The 26,190-nt window shown below is 43.1% G+C and overlaps 1 protein-coding gene across 1 annotated transcript in view; it reads right to left on the bottom strand.

Annotated features, from left to right (window-relative positions):
* Positions 1–26,190, bottom strand: part of SFMBT2 (Scm like with four mbt domains 2) — a 202,799-nt gene that overhangs the window by 44,525 nt on the left and 132,084 nt on the right. The window contains exons 9-11 of the mRNA XM_021696759.1: positions 22,576–22,658; positions 16,507–16,633; positions 520–633 (exon numbers count right to left, since the gene is read on the bottom strand). Of these exons, the coding sequence (XP_021552434.1) occupies positions 520–633; positions 16,507–16,633; positions 22,576–22,658 (324 nt within the window). The remainder of the gene's footprint in view (positions 1–519; positions 634–16,506; positions 16,634–22,575; positions 22,659–26,190) is intronic.

The following is a 26,190-nucleotide window of genomic DNA, read 5'->3' as shown; positions in this document are numbered from 1 at the left end:
ACCTCCATACTGTTTTCCAGAGTGGCTGCACCAGCTTGCATTCCCACCAAGAGTGTAGGAGGGTTCCCACTCATGCACTCTCTCTCCCCCTCTCAAAAACAACAACAAAAACAACAAAAACCAACAAAAAAACCCACATAGTATTTAGCTTAAATTTTCTCTAATCAAAATAATGAACTATAAATTGGGAGTGAAGACCTATTTTATTTTATATATATTTATATATTATTTTATACAATCTTTATAGATCTTAGTATATTTATATCTTATCTCTGCCACTCCGTGATGCTCACCCGCCTTATCATTATGACTTAGCTTGTCAACCTGTGAGGTGCTTCCAAATATCCATCTCTTGAAGATACTGAAAACATCCACAAGATAAAAATATTGGTGCTCCGTGGTAAATCTAACACAAGGTCTGTTTTTTACAACCTGGCTACAGTCTCTTCACAGAACTGTCTATTTACCCCCCCAAGCCCCGCATGTTGTCCACAGGGCTCCCAACTGGACGATACTCACAGACTGTTTTGTGTGGTGTGGTCAGAGGGTAAGAGTTGGCTTCGCACCAGCCCACGGGGAAGATGTCCATGGACTCCACGTCGACAATGAACTCTGGAGTAGGAGTCTGCAGACCTGCATCGGAAGAGTCAAGACAACAGGTACAGACTTTACCACAGAGACCCGGAAGAAGCGAGCAAAGCACAAGCATCCCTGAGATGAGGACCACACTCCCCGGGCCAGTCAACCGAGCAGAGTCTGATGACAGATACCAGCACCTGAAATACCAAACAGCCGGAGTACGAGGGGTGCAAATAAAGTGGAGATCCAGAAAATCCAAGCTACTTCCTACTGCGCATGGGCGGGGGGCACGCGGGGGGGGCAGAAAAACTGGCAGAGAGAACAAGTCCGCCCCTTTCCTAAAAGTACCTTTAAAACGAAGGAAACGGGCCCGAGCTGGGGTGGGGACCACAGCACGCGTGTGTAAGCCACCAAGACACACTTCATCTGACACCAAGCAAAGGTCAACCTTCAACTAAGAAAAGTTACCATCACTGTGAAAAGGAGCTAGCTGGGCACGGCAACTCGGGTTCTGAGCAGGACACACAGAAGACACAATTCCTCTAGGGAACTTGCTCACTCATCGGTTTGACTGCAGTTCCTTATTTTGACCTCTGCTTGTGGCCTGCAGACTTTCATCATGTCACACAAAAGCCATCACCATGACTATCATCCTAACTTTCTTTCTCCTTAATTCTCCCATAATTTGAAGGATATATAAGCTAAAAGAATGAAAGCAGGTTTATGGGGATTATTTCTCAACACAGTTGAGTGAATGGATATCATTTCTGTCTCCTATTATGACTCAAGTGATACTTAACCTACTTGCCAAAGAGACCATCAAATACATAAGATGACATCCAAAACAGACAAGAAGTGAAAAAACACTCCGGGTGGCTTCCAATGTGGAAGTGACTGCCCCTGTCTCGGAGGGCACACGGCTCTCCAGTGGGTCCTCAAGCTGTTTCCTCATCTTTGGACTCACAAAAATAGCATGTGTTTCTTAGCTACTTAACAATTCTGCTAACGGGCTGAATTCATCTACAACATACATTTCTATCTCCAGACTTACATTTAGGTACAAGTAAGATTTTCAAGGTCAAAGTAGTACTTCGAAAGGAAGCATACGGTGAACTTGATAGCCTGCTCCTTCCTGAATCATGACTTTCATCTTCCAATATTCTGCTGGTTCAAACATCACTTGGTATTAATGCTTTAATATATACACTTCCATCACAACGTATACAGTAATAGATATATACGGCTGTCTTTACCATACTTTAAAATTCTTTGATCATGCTCTCCATTCAAAACAAATATTTATGAGCTACAACATGTCAGCGACTATGTCCTCAAGAAAGTTATAACCCTGCCTTCCTTGCACTTTCAAATCTAACCCATTAAGGCATCTACTAAATAAGAACACATGGAAAAGTGGGTTATTTATCTCCCAGGAACATTTTCCTGATCGTGAAACTTTTCTAAACTTATTCTGAATGGTGGGTACTGATTCCTTATGTCCCTTTATCAACTTTATGCATCTAGATACATCTGGCTGGACTCAGAATATAATCTTTTTAAAAAATAACCCATTATTTTCCACGACCAGGAACCCACTAGCTTACAAAATGATCGTAGCCAATGCAGTTTATCCAAGGCGTGATTATTGCTAATTGAAAAATGTATGTGATTCTCCTTGATTATTCTATGATTTCCAAAATTACCTATGCAAAGCCTAGTGGACTACTGCAAGAGTCTTACCATTTTAGAGGACACCCTCTGTGAACAACACAAAACCATGCTCAACCTCGGACTTCATTTCAGCTGCATCCGTCAATATGGATTCTATTCATTCATCCTTATCCAGAACCTTCATCTCAAAATTAATCGGGAAGCCTCAATCTCCATCTATGGGGAAGTACTTAAAGAAATCATGGTACACTGTATGACAGGATATTCTGCCACTATAAAAAAGGACGAGAAACCTCTTTGTATACTTATATCTAAGGATGTATATGTATACGTTGAGTCAAAGAAAGGCAGAGTATGGAACACTGCGTATATATAGTATGCTACCATCTGTTTAAAAAGGGGGAAATAACATATATTTATATATGCATAAGACAAATCTGGAAGGAAGTGCAAAATTCTAATACAATGGGCGTCTGCTGGGGCGCCTGGGTGGCTCAGTTGGTTAAGCGACTGCCTTCGGCTCAGGTCATGATCCTGGAGTCCCTGGATCGAGTCCCGCATCGGGCTCCCTGCTCGGCAGGGAGTCTGCTTCTCCCTCTGACCCTCCCCCCTCTCATGTGCTCTCTCTCATTCTCTCTCTCTCAAATAAATAAATAAAATCTTTAAAAAAAAAAAAAACTTTCTAAAAAAACAATGGGCGTCTGCTGGTAAGGAGCTGGGACACTGAGGGATGGGGGCAGGAGTGGGAGAGAGACTCTGACCACGGATACTTTCATGTATTCTTGGCCCTTGCGAATGAATCAACTAATTTACAATCACAACCTCACTATCACCACAATAACCACACAACACAAAACGCTCCGAGAAGAAAAAAAGAGTCTCATACATGGACCATACTGCCACAGAAGCCAGATTAACGAAGGGCAAGTGACCTTAATAGGAAATAAAACCAAACTACAATGAATCATTTCGCTGCTAAGAGGACAAAGATGTTCCATATTCACAAAGCATATAAATTTGTAAGCATCACTTTGGAACCTTAATATAGTTCTGCCATGTGCCATATCCTGAGACTGCGTCATCCCCTCAATGGATACCGTTCCCTTCCACAAAGTTCTACCTGCCCTCTGAAAGGCAGAGGCTTTGGGAAGAGAGTCTGAAGGAGCCCCACACCTCCATTAAGAGGTGGGAAGGGAAGAAAGGCAAGAGGTACTTAGAGAAGCAAGTTAGCCTTGCTCAGTACCCTCCTTAAAAGTCAAAGGCCACAGCAAATTGTGACGGGCTCGAGCGTGCGACGGAAAGATAAGGCCCCAGAGGAGAGAAAGTGATCGGTGATCCGGGAGCGAGACTGGGCGCCGGAAACCCCGGGGGCCATCCGTCCGGCTCCTTCCATCCGCAGAGGCCCATCTACAAAACCAGACTGTCATGTCCCTTCATCAGCTGTGGGGCCAAATTCCCAAGGAAAAAAGAGACAGGCAAAACTGTGGGCAGCAATATCAAGATGTGATAGGAAACAGGCAGTCTGAAGGAAAACAACAGAAATGGGATCAAATGCGTGTGTGCAGAGACACTCACAGGACTGCAAGCACACGCAAGCCCTGACATCGGGCCCGACACTTGGCCAAATGTTTAATCCTTATAAGGGATACGGACCAAATACATCCCCATTTTACAGATGAGTAAGCTGAGGCACAGATCAAAGAGCAAGTGACGGATCTTGGATTTGACCCTAAATAATCTAACTCTAGAGGCATTGCAGGTGGCCTTTTCCTTTCTTTCTCTTGTTTTTGCTTCTGGTTTGGGTTTGGATTGGCTGGGTCTGTTTAACATCTGTCCCATTCCTATTCAGGCCCCACATCCCTCCTGCAGAATTTCCCGGATGAGGAAGCACTGGCACCTCCCACAAAGGGGAAGGAGCCAGATCTGCCCTCTCTGCGGGCAAATGACAACAGAAAGGTAGTCAGTCAGAAATCACATCCATCACGACGGCAGCTTGAAAGCCCAAACCCTGTGTGGGTTCATGCAGCAAAGCCTCTGGAGAGGCGATCCCCCAGCCCCTCCTCAAAAGCCTTCCCCCAAATTCGCATTTTGCCTAAGACAGCTGGCCCAGTTCTGTTGCTGATCACCAAGGACCCATTTAATCGAGCATCAGCTTTGGCCATAAAACAGATCTGGGAGGATTAAAAGCCTCTGCCCACAGACAGTTCCCACTCTCCGACCACCCTCTTTAATGTTCAGGAAACATTGCTCTCAGCCCCTGATCTGCTGAAGCAGCTTCTCCCAAAATTGTCTCATGCAGGCCATACCTCCTTTTAAGATTTTAAAACCACCCACACTGGCTCGAAATATAATTACTTTCACATTTGCATTTTCCCTTGTTTGATTTTTGCAAGTCTCTGCGAAATGCTTATTAACCAACCTGACTTTTCCACAAATTACAGAAAGGCTTAAGGGGCAGTTTTCCGCACCTGGTGTTCTATCTATAAGAGGTCACCTCAACAGGAGTTCCTTTAAACCATGCCACACCCTGCCCATTAGATCTTAGAGACCTTTACAAACCCTAGCACATAGAAGAATCATCTGGGGAGGGTGACGATAAAATGCAGACTCCCATGGGACCCCTGGATGGCTCAGATTGTTAAGCATCTGCCTTCAGCTCAGGTCATGATCCCAGAGTCCTGGGATCAAGCCCCACATCAGGCCCCCCGCTAGCGGGGAGCCTGCTTCTCCATCTCCCTCTGCTGCTCCCCCTGCTTGTGCTCTCTCATTCTGTCAAATAAATAAAAATCTTTTAAATAAATAAATAAATAAATAAAATAAAATAAAATAAAATGCAAACTTCCAGACCCTGCTTCGGACTCAGATGCTCTAGGTCTGAGGAAGGTGCATTTTAATAGGACTCCCGGAGATAATGTGGAGGGTAGTTTACTGGAACTGAACCAAGCATAGGAAAAAACTAGCCAAAGAGGTTTTGAACGTTAGCTTACATGTATAAAATATCTCACCGGCTCAAAATCCGGCTGGCAAGATAGCAGTGTTTTGTTTTTATTTGTTGTTTTTTTTTTTTTAGATTCAATTAGCCACCATATACTCACCATGTACTCATCATTAGTTTCACAGGTACAGGTCAGTGATTCATCAGTTGCATATAACACCCAGTGCTCATCACATCATGTGCCCTCAATGCCCATCACCCAGTTACCCCATCCCTCCACCCCTCACCCCTCCAACAACCCTCAGTTTGTTCCCTAGAATTAACAGTCTCTCATGGTTTGTCTCCCTCTCTGACTTCTTCACATTCAATTTTTCCTCCCTTTCCCTATGATCATCTGTACTGTTTCTTCTATTCCACATATGAGTGAAACCATATGATAATTGTCTTTCTCTGACTTATTTCGCTCAAGATAATCCCCTCCAGTTCCACCCATGTCAATGTAAATGGTAGGTATTCATCCTTTCTGATGGCTGAGTAATATGTCGATGGACATCTGGGCTCCTTCCACGACTGGCTATTGTGGACAATGCTGCTATGAACACTGGGGTGCATATACCCTTTCGGATCACTACATTTGTATCTTTGGGGTAAATACCCAGTAGTGCGATTGCTGGGTTGTACAGTAGCTCTATTTTCAACTTTTTGAGGAACCTCCATACTGTTTTCCAGAGTGGCTGCACCAGCTTGCATTCCCACCAACACTGTATGTAGGAGGGTTCCCCTTTCTCCGCATCCCCGCCAACATCTGTCGTTTCCTGACTTGTTAATTTTAGCCATTTTGACTGGTGTGAGGTGGTATCTCATTGAGGTTTTGATTTGGATTTCCCTGATGCCGAGCGATGTTGAGCACTTTTTCATGTGTCTGTTGGCCATTTGGAGGTCTTCTTTACAGAAATGTCTGTTCATGTCTTCTGCCCTTTTCCTGATTGGATTATTTGTTCTTTGGGTATTGAGTTTGATAAGTTATTTTATAGATTTTGGATACTAGCCCTTTATCTGATATGGCATTTGAAAATATCTTCTCCCATTCTGTCAGTTGTCTTTTGGTTTTGTTGACTGTTTCTTTTGCTGTGCAAAAGTTTTTTATCTTGATGAAGTCCCAATAGTTCATTTTTGTCCTTGCTTCCCTTGCCTCTGGCGATGTTTCTAGGAAGAAGTTGCTGCGGCTGAGGTTGAAGAGGTTGCTGCCTGTGTTCTCCTCTAGGATTTTGATGGATTCCTATCTCACATTTAGGTCTTTCATCATTTTAAGTTTTATCTTTGTGTGTGGTGTAAGGAAATGGCCCAGTTTCATTCTTCTGCATGTGGCTATCCAATTTTCCCAACACCATTTGTTGAAGAGACTGTCCTTTTTCTATCGGACATTCTTTCCTGCTTTGTCAAAGATTAGTTGACCATAGAGTTGAAGGTCCATTTCTGGGCTCTCTATTCTGTTCCATTGATGTATGTGTCTGTTTTTGTGCCAGTACCATGCTGTCTTGATGATGACAGCTTTGTAATAGAGCTGGAAGTCCAGAATTGTGATGCTGCCAGCTTTGGTTTTCTTTTTCGACATTCCCCTGGTTATTCGGCGTCTATTCTGTTCCATACAATTTTTAGGATTATTTGTTCCAGCTCTGTGAAAAATATCAATGGTATTTTGATAGGGATTGCATTGAGTGCGTAGACTTCTCTGCTCTAACAATATTTATTCTTCCAATCCATGAGCATGGAATGCTCTTCCATTTCTTTGTGTCTTCCTCAATTTCTTTCATAAGTATTCTGTAGTTTTCAGAGTACAGATCCTTTACCTCTTTGGTTAGGTTTATTCCTAGGTATCTTATATTTTGGGGTGCAATTGTAAATGGGATCGATTCCTTAGTTTCTCTTTCTTCTGTCTCATTGTTAGTGTATAGAAATGCAACTGATTTCTGTGCATCAATTTTATATCCTGCCACGTTGCTGAATTCCTGTATGAGTTCTAGCACTTTTGGGGTGGTGTCTTTGGGTTTTTCACATAAAGTATCATGTCATCTGCGAAGAGTGAGAGTTTGATTTCTTCTTTGCCAACTTAAATGCCTTTTATTTCTTTCTGTTGTCTGACTGCTGAGGCTAGGACTTCGAGCACTATGTTGAACAACGGTGGTGAGAGTGGGCATCCCTGTCCTGTTCCTGACCTTAGAGGAAAAGCTCTGTTTTTCCCCATTGAGAAGGATATTCGCTGTGGGCTTTTTGTAGATGGCTTTTATGATATTGAGGTGTGTTCCCTCTATTCCCACACTGTGAAGAGTTTTAATCAGGAAAGGATGCTATATTTTGTCAAATGCTTTTTCTGCATCAATTGAGAGGATCATAGGTTTCTTGTCCTTTCTTTTATTAATGTGATGTATCACATTGATTTCTGAATGTTGACCCACTCTTGCAGCCCAGGAATAAATAAATCCCATTTGGTCATGGTGAATAAGACTTTTAATGTACTGTTGGATCCTATTAGCTAGTATTTTGGTGAAAATTTTGGCATCCATGTTCATCAGGGATATTAGCCTGTAATTCTCCTTTTTGGTGGTGTCTTTGTCTGGTTTTGGGATCAAAGTAACGCTGGCCTCATAGAATGAGTCTGCAAGTTTTCCTTCCATTTCTGTTTTTTGAAACAGCTTCAGAAGAATAGGTATTATTCTTCTTCAAATGTTTGGTAGAATTCCCCTGCAAAGCCATCTGGCCCTGGACTCTATTTTGTTGGGATATTTTTGATTACTGCTTCAATTTCCTTGCTCCTTATGGATCTGTTCTATTTCTTCCTGTTTCAGTTTTGGTAGTTTATATGTGTCCAGGAATGCACCCATTTCTTCCAGATTGCCTAATTTGTTGGCATATAGTCGCTCATAATATGTTCTTAAAATTGTCTGTATTTTCTTCGTGTTGGTTATGATCTCTCCTCTTTCATTCATAATTTTATTAATTTGGGTCTTTTTTTCTTTTTGATAAGTCTGGCTAGGGGTTTATTGATCTTTTTAATTCTTTCAAAGAATCAGCTAGCAGTTCTTAAGGGACTGCTGTATCTTAAATCACTTTCTTGTTCAGAAACACAAGATTTGATTCATTCCTCTTATCTATTCAAGCAAGCATTTAGCGAGCAAAGTGCACATGAACTCTCGTCCAAATATTGTGCTATGTGATAGGCAAAGATAGAGGAGCACAGCCCTGTATAATGCCTCACGACGCCAATGACAGTATCAAGATGTTTACAGACACAGTGAGTGTTCTGTTCTGATGGAGTGCAGGCTCTGGGCAGGGAGGTAAAGCTGACATGACAAGGGGCTGCCTTTCCATCTGCTCATCAGCCACCTCCTCTTCCTAAGCTCTTACTAGACCGTGCACTTTACAGATGCTAATTCCCTCCTCCGATCTCCACCACCATCCTATAAAGCAGGATCCATGATTATATATATTTTATAGAGCTGTACAAATAAGAAAAGAGGTTTCAAACTCAGAAAGTACTCAAGATCACACATCTAGGAATTGGGTGTATTGTCAGGAGGGGGCTGCCAAATCCACGTGGTGGAACAAGAGCCTTGACTCCGGGAGACATACGGACAGACTGAGAATGAGCAGGAAGGCAATGGCTGCGCTTTTACGAATCGAACTCTTAGGGCCCCATGAGGCCGGGCAGGGCAGCAGCAAGGGAAGAACTGTAGGATGAGGGGATGAAGACCTGGGACAGAGGGCGGCCGGGAGACTTGAAGACCAAGCCGGGCAGGGGCACTGGGTGCTGAGGGGATGCGCCGGTCACAGTGGCAGGCTGCTGGTGGCCATGTGCTGGCTTGGACGGTCTCGTGGCTTCTAACGGCGGTCACAGGGGAAACTCGAGCCAGCAAATGTCGGGCTAACAACAGTGACATCTGGATGGGGGACGCTGGTGTCTGCATGGGGATGCTATGCCGGCAGCTAACACCGGGAGCTGTGTGCGGGTCTGCCGCGAGTGCCGGAGTCGTGGGCATGGAACGGCTCCTGCAGCCACAGAGAGACGAGATGGCGTGGGCACTCAGGAAGAAAAGCACTCTGAAGAGCTCTGACCTTTACGTGTGAGGGAAGCTGAACCAAGTAAAGCCAGGAACGCTCATCGAAGGAAGACTCTGTGGGGAGGAGAAACCTGCCTGGCCCAGTACTCTGGAAAAGAGATGGAGGGGAGGCTCCGAAGGAGGGGTCAATGTAGGACAAATGCTGCAAACAGGAAAAGGGGTGGGGACCACCTACAGATGGGGAGTTATCAGTGACTATGGGGAAACTTACGTAGAAAAAGCATCATAAGTAAAAAACAAAAACAACCAACCAAAGCCAGAGATGGAGAATATATATCAACCTTCATAGCAAGAGGAACAGGAAGCAGGAGTGTGAGGAGGACTGGAGATGGGAAAGTTATCACTACTCGTACGTAGAAAGGGCAGGACACCTGTCCAGGAGAGGTGCGAGTCGTCCAAGCAAATGCACCGTCCCCCCACGAATGCCGGACGTTCGGCTGCTCGCCCAAACGTGAGCAGACTGAGCAAGGCGCGTCTCACATTGTTACTTTGTTTAAAAGTGATAAACGACTTACACCAGTTAGAATGGCAAAAATTGATAAGGCAAGAAACAACAAATGTTGGAGAGGTTGTGGAGAAAGGGGAACCCTCTACACTGTTGGTGGGAATGCAAGTTGGTACAGCCACTTTGGAAAAGTGTGGAGGTGCCTCAAAAAATTAAATATAGGGGCGCCTGGGTGGCTCAGTCATTAAGCGTCTGCCTTCGGCTCAGGTCATGATCCCAGGGTCCTGGGATCGAGCCCCGCATCGGGCTCCCTGCTCGGCGGGAAGCCTGCTTCTCCCTCTCCCACTCCCTCTGCTTGTGTTCCCTCTCTTGCTGTGTCTCTCTCTGTCAAATAAATAAACAAAATCTTAAAAACAAAATTAAATATAGAGCTATCCTATGACCCAGCAATTGCACTGCTGGGTATTTACCTCAAAGACACAGACGTAGTGAAAAGAAGGGCCATATGCACCCCAATGTTCACAGCAGCAAGGTCTGCAATAGCCAAACTGTGGAAAGAGCTGAGATGCCCTTCAACAGATGAATGGATAAAGAAGATGTGGTCCATATATACAATGGAATATTACTCAGCCATCAGAAAAGATGAATACCCAACTTTTACATCAACATGGATGGGACTGGAGGAGATTTTGCTAAGTGAAATAAGTCAAGCAGAGAAAGTCAATTATCATATTATTTCACTTATTTGTGGAACATAAGGAATAGCATGGAGGATTAGGAGAAGGAAGGGAAAAATGAAGGGGGGGACATCGGAGGCGGAGACGAACCATGAGAGACTATGGACTCTGAGAAACAAACTGAGGGTTCTAGAGGGGAGGGGGGTGGGGGATGGGTTAGCCAGGTGATGGGTATTAAAGAGGGCACGTACTGCATGGAGCACTGCGTGTTATATGAAAACAATGAATCATGGATCACTACATCAAAAACTAATGATGTACTGTATGGTGACTAACATAACATAATAAAATAAAAAAAATTTTTTTAAATAAATAGGAGGGAAAAAAAATGAAAGTGATAAACGGTTTACCAGCTACCTCCACGAAAAGAACACACCTCCATTGTGTCGTTATGTGATCTCAGATCTTGTATATTCTATTTGCCACAAAACTAGGTTTTCCTTTATGATGAGGCAGAGAAAGGGAATGCTGGTTATGGCTGATTGGCTCTGGGCGCCAGTTCCCACCTTCCTGTCTGCCAGTGGGGGATGGAGAGCTGAGAAACGAAACTCCCAGACTCTGCTGCACGATCGATCCCAGGGACAAAGCAGGCTCCACCGGTGGTTATCGACCCACAGGAGATGCAGAGGACAGTCGCATGAGGCTGGGGCGATCTTGCCGCGGTTATCACTGCCAGAAAGCAAGGCCGTGACAGCTGTAACAGCTGGACTTGATACTTCCATTTCTGTTCTTAAGCTTTAAGGGTCGCTAGAGAGGCTGCAACGGTACCACTGGAACCTCACACGCTTCGTGGTTGAAGCCCGTGGCAGACCAGCAGCGATTAAAGCTTCCTGCCCTCGGGAGATGCCAAGGTGCCCTTGATGTGAAGAGGCTTCTCAGTGATCGTGGAGGCACCTCGTTTCCTGGCCCAATCCCGTCCTACTCGAAACACTGTGCTTCTCAGCCGACCCCGGAGCAGACAGACTCGCCGTCTAGTTTCTAAGTTCTCTGAGTCCCAAAATCTCATTTCCCCTGGATGATAAATGAAATGTACAGCTTGGCACTGAACTACTCATCAGAGTAGATTGCATTTTACTGCCCCCACGCCCCAAGAAAATCTGAGTTCTGAGGCTCGACAGGCCTGAGGGGCTCACTTCTTACTCGAGCGGAGCATCTAGAATAGGGCTGCCCAAAAGAAGCTTCTGTAAGGATACAGACGTCCTATAACTGTGCTGTCCAAAACAGTAGCCACTAGCCTCATGTGACTAGTGAGCGCTTGACTGCAGATAGCCCAACTGAGGAACTGAAATTATAATTTAACTTAAAACAAAGGAGCCACCCATGGCTAGAAGCCATACAGTGCTCACATGCTCATTCATTCATTCATTCATCAGATCTCTAGAAAGCGAGAGGACAAGGAAGGCAAGAAGCAAGCCAATACAGCCTCTAGGCCCTGTGCCGACATGGGGCAGACAGACCAGGAGCCTTTGAGAGGCAAAGGATGCTGGGCTGGAATGGAGGAGAGGCGGCTGATCCCAAGTCTCCCTAAGAAGCAGGTCGACCACTAATCCCCTTGCTGATTGTGCACAGCCAGGTGATGCCTCCCCCCAGGCAGGCAGCTGGGGGTTTACTCTCTAGAAAACAGGAAGCAGAGAGACTTAGAGTCAGAAGCACCGGACAGGGAAACCACAACAGTAGCAAACGGGCTCATGCGAAAGTGCACGCGTCTGACGTGAAGGGTCTGCACCTTCTGGTTGTCACTCCTAACAACCCAGGTGCCCTGGCTCAGGACACTGGGCTAACACTTAGAGCAAATGGAAGACAGGAAAACAGCAGAGGCAGGCTGACCTCGCCACAGCCAAGAAGCCAACAGAAAATCAGATAAATCAGGAAATGTCACTGGGCCGTTCCAAAGTGCATGCATTTCTCAAGAGGGGAGGAAGGAGAGCTCACACTCATCCTTGAACTGTCGCAGCATCTTGTGTTTAAATTCCTCTGCTGAAATTCTACATGAGGTTCAGGCTTCGAGAGTCGCAGGCTGTTCCTGACAGCTCTCGTTGGCGGAAATCGGGGAGCCCTGCATGTAACGTGCTTGTTGAAGTGGGATGTGAAGCTCGCAGTGACAAGAGGGGATTGCTGAATTCTAGGAAGCTCCTGCCTGAAGCTATACATGGCACAGATTCAAAGACTGACACTGACATATATGTTTCTCCAGGACTGAGTGTGGAAAGATTTTATTTTCTCTGATTTCATTTCAGAGGGCAGCAAAAAATAAGGATCAGGAGACGGTGGTAACAGCCTAATTTGGGTTTGACTAAAGCTCTCTGTTCTTAAGATTTCAATACTTCTCAGGGGGCCTGGGAGGTGCAACTGGTTAAGTAGCCGACTCTTGGTTTCAGCTCAGGTCGTAAGATCAAGCCCCAGGATGGGCTCCCCACTCAGCGGGGTGTCTGCTTGAGATTCTCCCTCTTCCTCTGCCCCTCCTGCTCATTCTCTTTCCCTCTCGCTCTCAAATACATAAATGAATAAATCTTTTAAAAAAAAGATTCTGATACTTCTCCACAGACCTGAAGATTCTGGGTCATCTTTGTTTTTTCGTCCTCTGCGTGTTTGTTTTTAGAAAAAACAGAACTGAGGGTGCCTGGGTGGCTCAGTCGTTAAGCGTCTGCCTTCGGCTCAGGTCATGATCCCAGTGTCCTGGGATCGAGTCCCACATCAGGCTCCCTGCTTGGCAGGAAGCCTGCTTCTCCCTCTCCCACTCCCCCTGCTTGTGTTCCTGCTCTAGCTTATCTCTCTCTCTGTCAAATAAATAAATAAAATCTTTTAAAAAAATAAATAAAAAAAAAAAGAAAAAACAGAACTGAAAGCAGTGGGTAAGAACTCCTACAGGGCCTCATTCCCTCCCTATGCTCAAAGCACAAGAAAGCCAGCCGAGAGTCCCCTGCCCGTTTCCACGTGTAACAGCACTCCCAATGGCAAAACCGGGTTTTGTTGTCCCCTTCCAGAGCTCTCTTCAAAAATTTCTGTAGTGGTATCCCCTAAAAGAGTTAAATAACTTTGCAGAAACGAAGCCTGCTGGTCACCGTCCCTTTTATGGCATAAAAGGAATTTCTGCCTCAGCCAAAAGACTAAAAGTAATATATTCAGGAATATGGAGCTTATCACATCTCTTCTGAACAGGAGGAAAATATTAATAATAATGGGGGTAAGAGAAGCCAAGGAAGGCAAAGATGTAAGCCCTCTTAGGAAGGGAGTGGAAGCGCCAGGCGGACAGGTGGAAGGACATGGGGCACCCTGAGGACGGGTGGAAGACCCATACCTTATCCCCGGAGACAATGATCTGGAAGGCACGTAAAGTGATGTGGCGTGTGGGGCTGAAGACGCACGAGCACAGGGCTGCAATGTTGGAGGCGTTACCATGGAGAGCAACTCATACTACATGGCTAATGCTTATAATTGTAGATATAATCACCTCGAGCAGAGTATTAACACAAGAGAGAAAGCACTACAACATCCTCTCTAAAAAACCCCATCATCATAAATTGGCTTGCTAACCGTCAGCGGTCTGTGGGAGCTTGCAATTCTTCTCAAATATGTGTCTAAAATAATACCACCGCAATCGCATATATTTTGTTCATTGCCCACTCTTCGACATCAGCTCTTTTACAGATACTTAAAGAACTGACTTCAAGAGAAGTCAACTAGTAGATTAAAAATGATCATTTTAATTACCTAAAAGTGGTCAATTAGCCATGTGTTGAAAAATACTTCAAATCAATTTAATGCATAAAAATAACTAATAAATTGTTATGAAGTACTTTCTACATTTACAGTGTCAAGTAAATAAATGGTCTATAATCAGAATCACCATAATCATAAAAATAATTTAACAGCCACAAAGTGACCATGGCAATCTCCAGCATTTAGTCCCAGGATGGAGGACAGAAAACACTATATACATAAAACTGTGAAACGATGAGAAATAGCTGCCACTAAGCTCACTGTGACTTGAAAAGTAATATTCAAGAAGGCCCCAAACAGAACAAAATCCAAAACCCCCAAAATTCAAGTTAAGAACAAAGAAACAAAATGGGATTTTACTTTTTTGATCAAACACATGATTTTGACCACGGATTCCAGGTAGATAATATGCAACAAACTGTTTATTAAAAAAATTTTTTTTTTTTAGTGTGTCAGGTCTGGAAAAAAATGGACAATCTATTTTCTGATCTGCTCTCTAATGCTGATTTCACTGCTACAGGGTAAGAAAGCACTCTGGAGAATAAGAGCTGATGTGAGCTGCCTTACATTTCTTTGCTATAAAAACAATGTTTTTATAATGTTAATAAACGCTAAAAATTTTAAATATATGCTAAATGTTGCTGCTTCTCATTCTTTTTAAGAATTGGAAAGCTGTGGGGTCTGATGAGTTAACCAACCAATCTTGTCGAGGACAAGGAAACTGACCCTAGGCATACCTTCACAGCTTAGCTAGCTTCGTTTCTCCATCTATAAAAATCAGGATGCTCTTACTGTTGTCTGTGTTAGGTAATTAACAGCGGTAAAGCACTCTGGAAGTACAAACTGCTAAATAAATAATGACTGCCAAAGAACTTTAATGGAAATGGGCTAAATCATAATGAAGAAACATGGGCTTTGAACTCTACCATTTTTGTTTTCAAATTAATAACGCCAAGCAAGACCCCGATCTTGCAATACGGCTTCGCCTAGTATTAGGCAACAGGTTTAATGTGGGGATTCGAAATCACAGGAGGGATCTTGTGTTTCCAAGAGCAGTTGATTCAACTTCACATGTAGTAGTGAAAATAAGGTCATGTTCTATTCCCGTGGCCGCAGATATATCACCATCATGCCTGTGTCTACTTTTTGGCTAATTCCCGCTGGAGGCCATTTTACTTGAAAATGCCCCAATCAACTTTTGATGAATTTCCTTTTATTTCACATTGATTTTGAAATCCTAAACCACAGTAATGTTTTAAACTAGTTTTCTAGGAATAAATGACACAGACGATGTTCACCTACAATCACTGCTCTCTACCCTTCCCACTCATTTAGACTACAAGATTTATGAGATCGAAATTATTAGCTCAGTATTGTATGGTGACTAACATAACAAGAAAAAAAGGAAGAACTTTTGATGCTTCTTACACTTGCTTACTAAAGAGACAGGATGATGAGATTAGCACCACTTCTATGACCTTGCAAACTTTCCATTCCAATGGTGGTAGGAGCATGCCATGATGGCTAAAATATGGGCCAAGAGAGCTAAATTTATTATTCATAACTAGTCTTGTTTTTTCATATACATTTAAAATAATTAATGAATGTCATGAAAATAAAAAAACAAACCAACCAACCCAAAAAATTTAGATCACGGAAAAATGGGAAAATCTTACAGATCAGACTTAATTCTTTCTCACTGAAAATATAACATATAAAAATACAGTGTTCTATCTCAATGTAAAATCTCATCATGGTTCCGCTTATAAATTATAATGTTCTCTGAATTATCTGCACAATTATAAAAAAAAAGGATCTATAAAGGAGAGTTTAAACATCATTAAACAACATATAACATATATATTTGGGGAGAAAGTCATCTCCAGTGACTATTTCAAGGTAAAATTAAACATCTACGGAAGAAAACAAAGTAAAGGGTATTATTCACATTAAAATGCAAATATATAATTTTATCCTCATAATAACCAAGACCTCAAATACCAGTTCTAGTGACTCGTATTAATTTAATTGTGACATTAGCTTTTATAATCATAGACGTAAAAAGACCACTGTGTTCCAAACATAATTATCACACCAGTATCTCATTTCATGAAATTATTAGTTAAGATGAGAGCCTCTGAACAAATTTGTATTTGATTAGTTTCGCTTATTTAAGAACACTGAATAATTTAAGATCTGTTTAAATGAAAGGAAAGCGAAAGGGGTTATTTTGGAGAAGCACCATGTGTACATTTCCAGACGGACCCTAAGCTCTCCGCGACGGCTGTGAACCCAGCGTACCTTCCAGGTGAAGCCACATCAGCCTGCCCTTCACACTGACAACAGAGGCCACGCAGAGCTCTCCTGGGTTCCTGGGGTTGACGGCTTCAAGCTTCATGTTCTTCATGAAACCCCGACTGAATGATGTCTGAAAGAGAGAGAGAACGGACACTGAGCCAGAGGACAAGGCAGCAGGTGCAGCAACAGAGTGGCCCGCAGGCGAAGCGGGGATGCACTGGCACACAGAGCTCATCCATCAGACACGGGCTTTCCCACCATTCGCCGGAAAAGAACCATGACCTCCCCTGCATCCCAGAATTACAGCTCTGCTGGTACACAGCAGGTGCCTACTAGTATCTGTTGAAGGAGAGGATATGTTATCTTCCCAGTCCCGCATGCGCCCTGACTTCCACACAGTCACTGAGGTGCACAGCAGGTCTTCTTCCTTCCCTGTATTCCTCACTCGCAGCGCGCCTGGGCGTATCCATGCGTGTGAGGAGTCGGCCTGAGTCTCCATCTGGCATCATTTCCTTCAGCCTGAAAAACATTCTTTAGCGCGGTTTCTAGTGCAGGTCTGCCGGTGGCGAATTCCCATAGTTTTACCTGAAATTGTCTTTATTTTACATTTGCGGTTTTTGGCTTACTTCTATTTACTTTCTCAATTCACTTTTTAAAAAATTTACACATAGGAACATTCACTCTTGTTGCTGCCCTGTTCCCTGAGGGTCGGCTGTTAGAGAAATGCATATAGTCTTGCGGCCATAACCTCAATCAGCGTGCAGAGCAGTCCCTTCACCTCCAAAATACCTTTGCACTGGATCTTTGAAGATCAATCCCTCCCAGACTCCCAATTTCAGGACCATGGACCTGTCTTCTGTTCCTAGAGTTTTGTCTTTTTCCATGAGATCACATCAACGGATCCATACACTGTGCAGTCTTGCTTCTTCCACAGAAGCAAAATGCATTTGGGATTCATCCATGCTACTGCACAAATGGGCAGTACATTCTGTTTTACTGCTGAGTATTTTCTAGAGCTGTGCCACAGTCCATCCATTTACCAGTTGAAGGACATTTGAGCTGTGTCTAATTTCTGGTGATTGTGAATAAAGCCGCTATAAACATTCAAGCACAAGTTTTTGTGTGAACAGAGTCTATTAGTCTGCTTGGAATGCCATAACAAAATAACACACACTGGGTGGCTTTAACAATAAAAATTTGTCTCACTGTTCCACAGGCCAGAAGTCTGAGATCAAGGCATCAGCAGGGTTGGTTTCTTCTGAGGACGCTCTCCTTGGCTTGAGACAGCCACCTTTTCTCTCTGTCTCCAAACAGTCTTTCCTCCATGTACACAGTCTGTGTCCTAATTACCACTTCTCATATGGACACCAGTCATACTGGATTAAGGCCACCCATATGGCCTCACCTTATCTTAATTATTATCTCTTCGAAAACTCTAACTCCAAATACAGTCACATTGTGAGATACTATGGGCTAGGACTTCCACTGTATGAATTTGGGGGGAATACAATGCAGCCTATAATGCAGCTTTCATTTCTCTAAATATGGAATTGCTGGACCACATGGTAAATGTATGTTTAACTTCCTAGGAAACCACCAAATTGGTTTCCATATATCACGTTGCATTTCCATCAGCAGCGTGCAGCACTCCAGTGGCTAAACATCCTCACCAGCACTTGGTATTGCCACGTTTTCCAATTTTAATCATCCTAATAGGTGTCCCGTGTTCACTAATCACAGCTTTAACTTGCATCTTCCCTATTGCTAATGATGTCGAGCATTTTTTCACACGTTTCTTTGTCATTTGTCTATCTTCCATGGTGAAGTGTCTGTTTCTCTCTTCATTCAGGAAGCATTAGCTTTGGTGGTTTATTTCTTTCAGTACTCTACAAACACTGGTTTGCTGTCTTCTGGTGTCCCTTGTCTATGATGTGAAGTTCACTGTCATTCAAACTGTTGTTCCTCTATTTGGGATCTATCATTTTCTCTCTGGATGCTTTCAAGATTTTTCTCTTTATGTCTGGTTATCAGCAGTTTGACTAGGTTGGGTTTCTTCATATTTATACTAACTTGGGGCCCACAGAGATTCCTGAACCTGTGCATTTAGTACTTCCAGCTACTTTAGTAACTTCTGGGCATTGCTTCTTCATATATTTTTTCTTCCATAGTCTCTGTGGCCATTTCTTCTGGGTCTCCAACTACACATGATATCGTCCCTCGGGTCCCTGAGATTCTGTTGTCGTTCCCCACACCCAAGCTTCTTTTTCTCTCAGTTCTTCAGATAGGATCAAAATCATCAACCCTTTCCCCTGTCACCTCCATTCTGCTAGGAAGCCCTTCCAATGAATTTACTTATTTTAGGTATTTTATTTTTCAGTCCTAGAATTTCTCTTTTTTACACCTTCTACTTCTCTTCTGGCACTTTCTACCTTCTCATTCATGTTTTCCTTCTCAAACGTTAGGGTACATCTGAATCACCTGGAGAACCTTTTAAAAATGGACTGCTGTGCCTTACCCCAAAGTTTGTGACTCATTTGATTTGAGGTAAGGCCACAGAATTTGTATTTCCAACAAGTTCCCAGGTGATGCTGGAGCTGCTGGCCTAAGGACCGCACTTTGGGAATCACTGCTTTGCACCGAGCTTAGTTTTAATGGGAGCTTTAAAATACATGTCTGCTAATTCCAACATCTGAGTAATGTTGGTTTGGTCTCTGTTGATTATCTTTTCTACTGAGAATTTTCATATTTCTTCATGGGCTGAGCAACTCTGAAGTCTGGATGTTTAAAATGTTATGTGGTAGAGACTCTGGATTGTGTTATGTTCTTCCCAAGAGTGTGGTATTCTGTTTTAAGCAAGCAATTAACTTGTCTGGACTCAAACTACACACGCTGTCTCCTGAGAAGGAGCTCAAACCTCAGCTCAGTCTTCCGTCCTTAACTAGGCTGCCTGGAAGTTTGCCTGGAAAATACACAATCCAAGGATCAGCCAAAAATTTAAGCAGAGTTTATACACAGAATCTGTGCTTCCCTCTCCTGGCTCTTCCCTATCTGAGACTCTTCTCACTTTCCAACAGTTGCAGTTGCCCAAATTCCGTTATCTGGTTCATCAGGCCAGAAAGACTGTAATTTTTATATTACTGGTTTTGTCATCTCATACGTTGTCAACTGTCAAAAAAGTCTGAAAAAAAAAATCACACAATCACCCCATAATGTTTCTTCCAAGCACCTGCTCCCCTCCAGATCTTCTCACTTCTGTTCATTCTCCACACCCCCAAGGTAGTTGTTTTGGTATCCTGTCCAGAGTCTATAGTTGCTATCTGCCAGAGGATCAGTTCAGCATGAGCTCAGCCAATACTCAAAGCAAAACTCCCTCCTAGCATTATTTTTAAATAAATATAAGATTTTCCAAAATCATCCACTACTATAAATTTCAACCAGACATTACAATACTGTAATATATCTATTTTGAAATACATAAACTGAGATTAACAGGTTCTTGTAAATAACAGAGATTACATCCTTACGTGACCCATGGGAAGACACCAAGGTTATTCACATTCACGTCTCTTTTTATACAGGTTAAGTTGCAAATGCAATTACACCTTTATCTAACCAGAACAAAATTATCCAGTGTATGTTGAGAAAGCAATTTGCACTTTTCCTTTATGTTTCTTTGGAAATAGGAAACACAGAAATTCTAGGTGGGCTATTTTTCTGCAAGTCATCCTGCCCCATCCATACATACTATGTACTGAGCTTCTTTTTGATAATATGACTCGACAGACTGCCCGAAAAGCCTCTAAGTAAGTGAAAATGTTCTTTTATCCTACTTAATAAGGGAAAACTACAACCGTATAACCTATTTTCATTTCAACTCACTGCTTGAGGGTAATTTATAAAGATCAATAGCAAAACTGTTACCTGTGAGTTTATTTTACTAAGCATTTGGCTGTGTCAATCCATTTCAGCATTGCCTCTGATTGTTAAACATCCCCCGGGAAATCCACTTCCACACCACCCCTCCTCTAGTACACACAAGATGTGTGATTAAAAAAATGAATTCATAATAAGCATTCCATTAAAGAGCACTTGTAGCAAGCTAACAAATTCAGCAAAGCACCGCTAATGCAATGCACACGCCAACAGGCAGATAACAATCCTGTCGATTAAATAAACGGAGGGCCAGAAATAAAACGGGCCATATTTGTAACAAGTGCATTCCTAATGAATATGCCAGCATATTCATTAAAAGAGATTTCATCTTGGTAGCTAAATCCTGAAAGCTCAGAGGCCACCTGGGGATGTGGCTGCTTGCTCCACGATTAAATTGCACATAGCCAGCTGCTGATGGAACAGGAGCAGAAGATGGACGGATGGAAAGCAGCTGCGGTGGAACTGTGTTGTCAGAGAAGAAACAACTCCCCACCTCCAAAGCTAGGGGACACGTCAGGATTCTCCTCCCTCCCAAGGCTGGAGAGGCAGGGAAGGAATATTTCTTTTGTCAGGTAGAAAGCGCAACTCCAGAGGGGTTTGGGGATGTTTTGATAAGTATTTCCACGATCCTAAGTGAAAGGCAACGAGGCCAGGACTCTGTGACAAGTGATGTCACTGTGGTAAAAAGTCTAGTGAGACGCACTGGGACTTGATAAGCCCCGGGAGCTGACCCGCGGCTATCCTCATGGTGGCGTGCCTCCACGGTGTCCCTGTCCTACCTCCTCAACTCACCACACAGATCTTTCCATGCTGCAGAACCACCTTTGTGCAAACGCAGTGTCAGCCAGGAGAAAGTCCCTTTGGTCATTTCTGGAGCCCTGCTTTCCAGCTCTGCCGCTGATGTGTTTCCACATATGTTAAGTACAAGCCGGCCCGCTGATCAACCTACTTCATTCTTCAAAATCCGCCTCTGACTTATGCTCACTATTGAGCTTCTCTATGAAGCCAACCCCTCTGCCTCTTAGTTCTCGTATGCTATTAGCTCCACAGTACAAATTATAGGGGGTGGCAAGGAATCAGCAGCTCTAGGAGCACATGTCCAGAAAGTCTTTGATTTGGGGGCTCTCTGCACTGTACTATCTGCAGTCCCCAGTTGGAGGACTGATTCTTTTTTTTTTAGCATAAAGAATTAACTTTCATAACTAAATGCATGTTTAACACAGGAAGCTATATATTTACACCTCATTCTCAAAACAGAAACAATAATCCAGATCTCTTTTCATAGTTCCTAGGGTTGATAAGGTTTCAATGAATAATTTATAAGCTGCTTTATACAACCAACTCCTATACCTAAACAAGTACACATGTGTGAACACACACACACACACACATGGACTCACACAGTGCTATTTTATGGGCCATCAGGCCAACAGTTCTATTTGAACCAGGAAGTGGCTTAAAGTAAGCAAAGCAGAGAACTGTTGGACTGGCATCTTATTGAAGTAATCCAAGAAAAGAAGTTGAAGATCATATATTGAGACTATACCTCAAGAGCAGAGAATCTCCTATCAATGGGCTTATCAACAGTATACTCCACACAGCAAGTGCATATGTAACGTGTCCTCCTTTCTCTATAGTATGGACTCCTGGCTGACTTAGTATGGACTCTTGGCTGCAAAAAGCCACACGGCCATGGGACATTTCCTAGCCTCATTCATGGCAGGTGTGGCCGAGGGACTGGTTCTCACCAATGGAAGGTGAATGGAGTAACATGTCAATATCAGCTACAGTGTTTAGAAGTAAGATTAGCTTCTCTTTCACCCCTTTCCCTTACCTGCTCACTAGATTCAGATGATGAAGCCAAAGGCTCACTGGAGGCACGCACTCATCAGGAACACACTGGACCCTTCCGTAAGGGAGAACTGACTGACCTTATCCGGAACCACCATACATTTAGCGGTGGATCTGTTACTACAGCCCAGAGTCACGCAGATACACAACCTGAAAGAGGACTTTTTCAAAACTACAAAAGCTTTACGATCCTGTGGTACACGGCAGCACTCTAATCTTGCTCAGGAATAGAAAGCAACTTACAAAATTTATGGTGATAAAAGGAGTCGCAAGAACCAAGCTGCTTACATTTCTGAAGCAGAAGGGAGGTGCTTCTTCTGTCCCATGCTGCTTGTGATAATCTGCCCAGTCGAAGTCCTGGCCAGAGTAACCTGTACAGGATGAAACACAGACAAAACAGCGTTCATCAGGCTAAAGCTCAGACCAAATGAACAGCTTTAGAGAGTGTCACTCATTAAAATAATAAGCGGTCCAAGAATAGGGCCCCAAAGGGTGAAGTCCTCTCCTATTCCGGACAGCATGTCAGATTTTCTAAGGAGCATGTGGGAAAATGTAATGTACTAAATTCTGATAAGGTATACCATCATTATCATAATGTGGGGCCTGAAACCAGGTAAAGGGTGGAATTTACCCACATCAGCACATGCCAGGGGAGGGGGGACAGATCTGCTTTGGGGGAGAAGAGGTGAGACAGGATATTATACACCATACAACCGCAAAATGCATTTGCAGAAATATACAGGAATAACTCTCTCCACGTAAATCCTGAGTTCACGTGAACTTGCTTCTCAATATCTTCATGGAAACCATGAAACTTTATTGGAAAACACACCACCCAGGGGATGGTTTTTTAAAGAGTAACAGAAGGTAGAATAAATAGCAAACAAGGAGTTGAGGCTTTCCCGAGAAAGCCTCAAAAGGCACAAAGGGCAACAGCAGTCCTGCTTTAGGATCGCACCGCGGAGGAGGAAGGAAAGCGAGAATCGGCAAAGACGGGCCTCTCCGGGTGAGGCTCTGGGGACACATCAGAGACATGGAAGGAGGAGTTCGAGAAACATTTATTCCTACATACTAAACTTAATGCAATACAGATCTTACCACAGCTGTTTTTTTCCCTTCTTTATTCATTTCACGTGGCAGGAGGGGCACAATTAAGAGTATATCTGTCATGACCACCATGACAAGACATGGGAGAAGGTCTTGGGAAGATCATCACCATGCCAAGACATGGGAGAAGGTCTTGGGAAGGTCGTGGGAAGAGAAAACGGTTCCAAATCATAAAGTAAGCACAGCATTGGGTGTACAGTTTAACCTGGATAGCATAACACCTCCTCCTGTGAGTGTCATTTGCATTTCCCGTGAACAAAGGATAGCAATGAAAGCGAAGAGTGTAGTGCCAATTGGGATAAAAAGGAAACTGTAAAATGTCACCATAACCTTCACTTGAGTGTTCTCTCTTGATGGTTTTAATGGAAAATAAATCCACAAGGGAGTTCTTAAGTATGTTTTTGAGCCAAGTCCCCATCTTCTCTTCCCCGTATCATCGTAAATCCTACACCTGCAAATTCACTTAACATGGGGACTTGTAGTTACTAAATCCCATAGCGGCAGAGTGACTGCAGAAATTCTCCTTTGAAGAAAGTCAAGATACCAGTTGCCTCCTACCTCCATTTGTACTCCCAAGTACAAGGTAGTATTTTCTTTTCATTAAGGAAGCTCAATCTACCCAGTTTCTTTAGAAGATGGGAATGGGGTTAACCAAGAAAGCACCTGTCCTCCTCTGGCCCAGGGCCTAACCCTTGGCCCTCCCATCCCCTGCTGACCATCAGTGACAGAACTACCCCCCTTTCTTCCTAAGACATGCCGGTCATTCTATAAAGGCTGACAACTCCTCATTTCTTTCCAACAAGGAGACAAAAAGTCTTATAGTTTTGAGATGCTGTACTCTTTCTAGAGTTTCAAAGAGATTCTGAAAGTTTTTCCACCTGCCCTTGCCCCCAGCCCCTCTCTCCAGAGCCAGATGGAGAGTTCTGGTAGGGGTTTCTAGAAGGGACCCCCCCATCAGAGGTTTCTGGAAGGGACCAAACCAACTTTTTTCTGAACACTCATAAACAAAACATGTTTTAGACAAGATAATGCAAGTTTCTTTACAATTAATAAAACCTCCACTTTGAGAATGGTTTCTCTGGAGCTGTTTTGGATCAAATCTTTACATTAATGTGTAAGAACAAAAGAATTTGCCAAAAGACAGCTCAAAATGCTGAGAATCTACGTGACGTATAAAAGGAGGACATTGGGATTTTAGAGCCAGCTCTATCAGGAACTGGGTGAAACAAGGCGAAAGCAAATGGAATCTTCTGTGCCTGACTTCCCTTATTCACAAAACAAAGGGAAGATCTTTAAGGCACTTCTAGCTGTTGCATTTCGTAATTCAGAGTCACCATTATTCATTATTTTACCACGGCTACTTAGGATTTTTTCCCCTCCTTCTGTGGTAAATTCCTTCCTCTTCTCCTATGAAAGAAGTATGGCAGGGTAGATAAAAAAAGGTTATGAAACAAGATAATTCCTAAAAGCTCTCCACGGAATAGCTGAAGACAAGATGAATCCTGCAACAGAAGGACCCCATTTGTTTAGGGTTGTGGCAGACTGACTTTGCTAAGGCCAGGATCTCCTTCCGTTTCGATGTCTCTTCCCTGGACCTCTGCTGCTTAGTTACTTTCATGAGCCGACAAAAATTTCATCAAGATCATGGGAGAAGAGGGGAAATAGGAAAAAAAATATAGATGAATGACAAGCCATTTTCTGATATACCATGGAAATCTGGGTATTCTTTACGGTCAGATAAAACTTTCCAACATAGAAGTCACCTCTACTCCCCCTACAGAGGCATTTAGCTGGGCTTTCTATAATCATGTTTATAACCATGAACTTCCCAGGGGCTTCAACCCACTCCATCAAATATCATGCTCTATGGTTTCTTAGACCTACATTCAACCCTTCTATATCCAGTCTTCCAGACTCTCTCTATGGGGAGCCATTTTTAATCTAATAATTTTAAGATATAACCCAAGTCTTGCTGGATACCTACGCAACAATGGATGATTTTGCCCCCAGAGCTTTTCATTTCCTTGAACATTTGAACAGCCTAGACTTCTCCTCCTCCTCTTAGGGACCTATATTCACTTCATCACTTAAAATTCTTTTCCTTCAGGCTGATAATGAGCTCGCTCTTTGTAAGGCAGTTTTGTGACAGCCCAGAATATAACTGCTACACAAAAACAAATTGCTCTGGTTTGTATAATAGAGACAACAGGGGTCAATTATACTCATTAATCAACAAAGACAGAACAAGAAGTACTGAGGCTTAACTGTGGCTAGGAAAACATGTTGTAAAACCAGGAGGGAGGAAAATAGCAGAGGGGAAAAGAAAATAAAAGGAAATCAAAACCCCCCGGGCTATTAAAATCTGCAACAAGCTGCCCCAGGGAACTGTTGAACCATGGCCACTGGAGTTATTTAAGCTTTTATTAGTGTTTATTCTGAACGAAGTTCCAACTGTTACAGGTCCAAAAGAGAACAGGTCGTTGACCCATTTCCTTGTGATACAAATTAACTGGCACAAAACAGCCCCACTTGCAAACATTACTATTGGTCCTGCAAGTGGATAATCCTTTTAGAAAACAATTTGGCAGTAAAAGTGTTCACGAACTTTGACAACAATTTCACAATTTAAAAACAATCCTAAAAACTGAAAAAGTATCCTACATTAAGATACAATGGCATTATTATTGGTAATTCTGGGGACGGAGACCACTTTACATCCCCAAATCAGAAGGGAAAGGAAACTCATCCAAGGTCCATGTGAATCATAGGGGAAATTGCACAGAGTTTGTAAAAAAA

Source organism: Neomonachus schauinslandi, chromosome 5, assembly GCF_002201575.2.
Source record: "Neomonachus schauinslandi chromosome 5, ASM220157v2, whole genome shotgun sequence".
Taxonomy (NCBI): Eukaryota; Metazoa; Chordata; class Mammalia; order Carnivora; family Phocidae; genus Neomonachus; species Neomonachus schauinslandi.
Note: the sequence above shows the minus strand (reverse complement) of the source record. Positions and strands in the feature narration are given on the sequence as shown.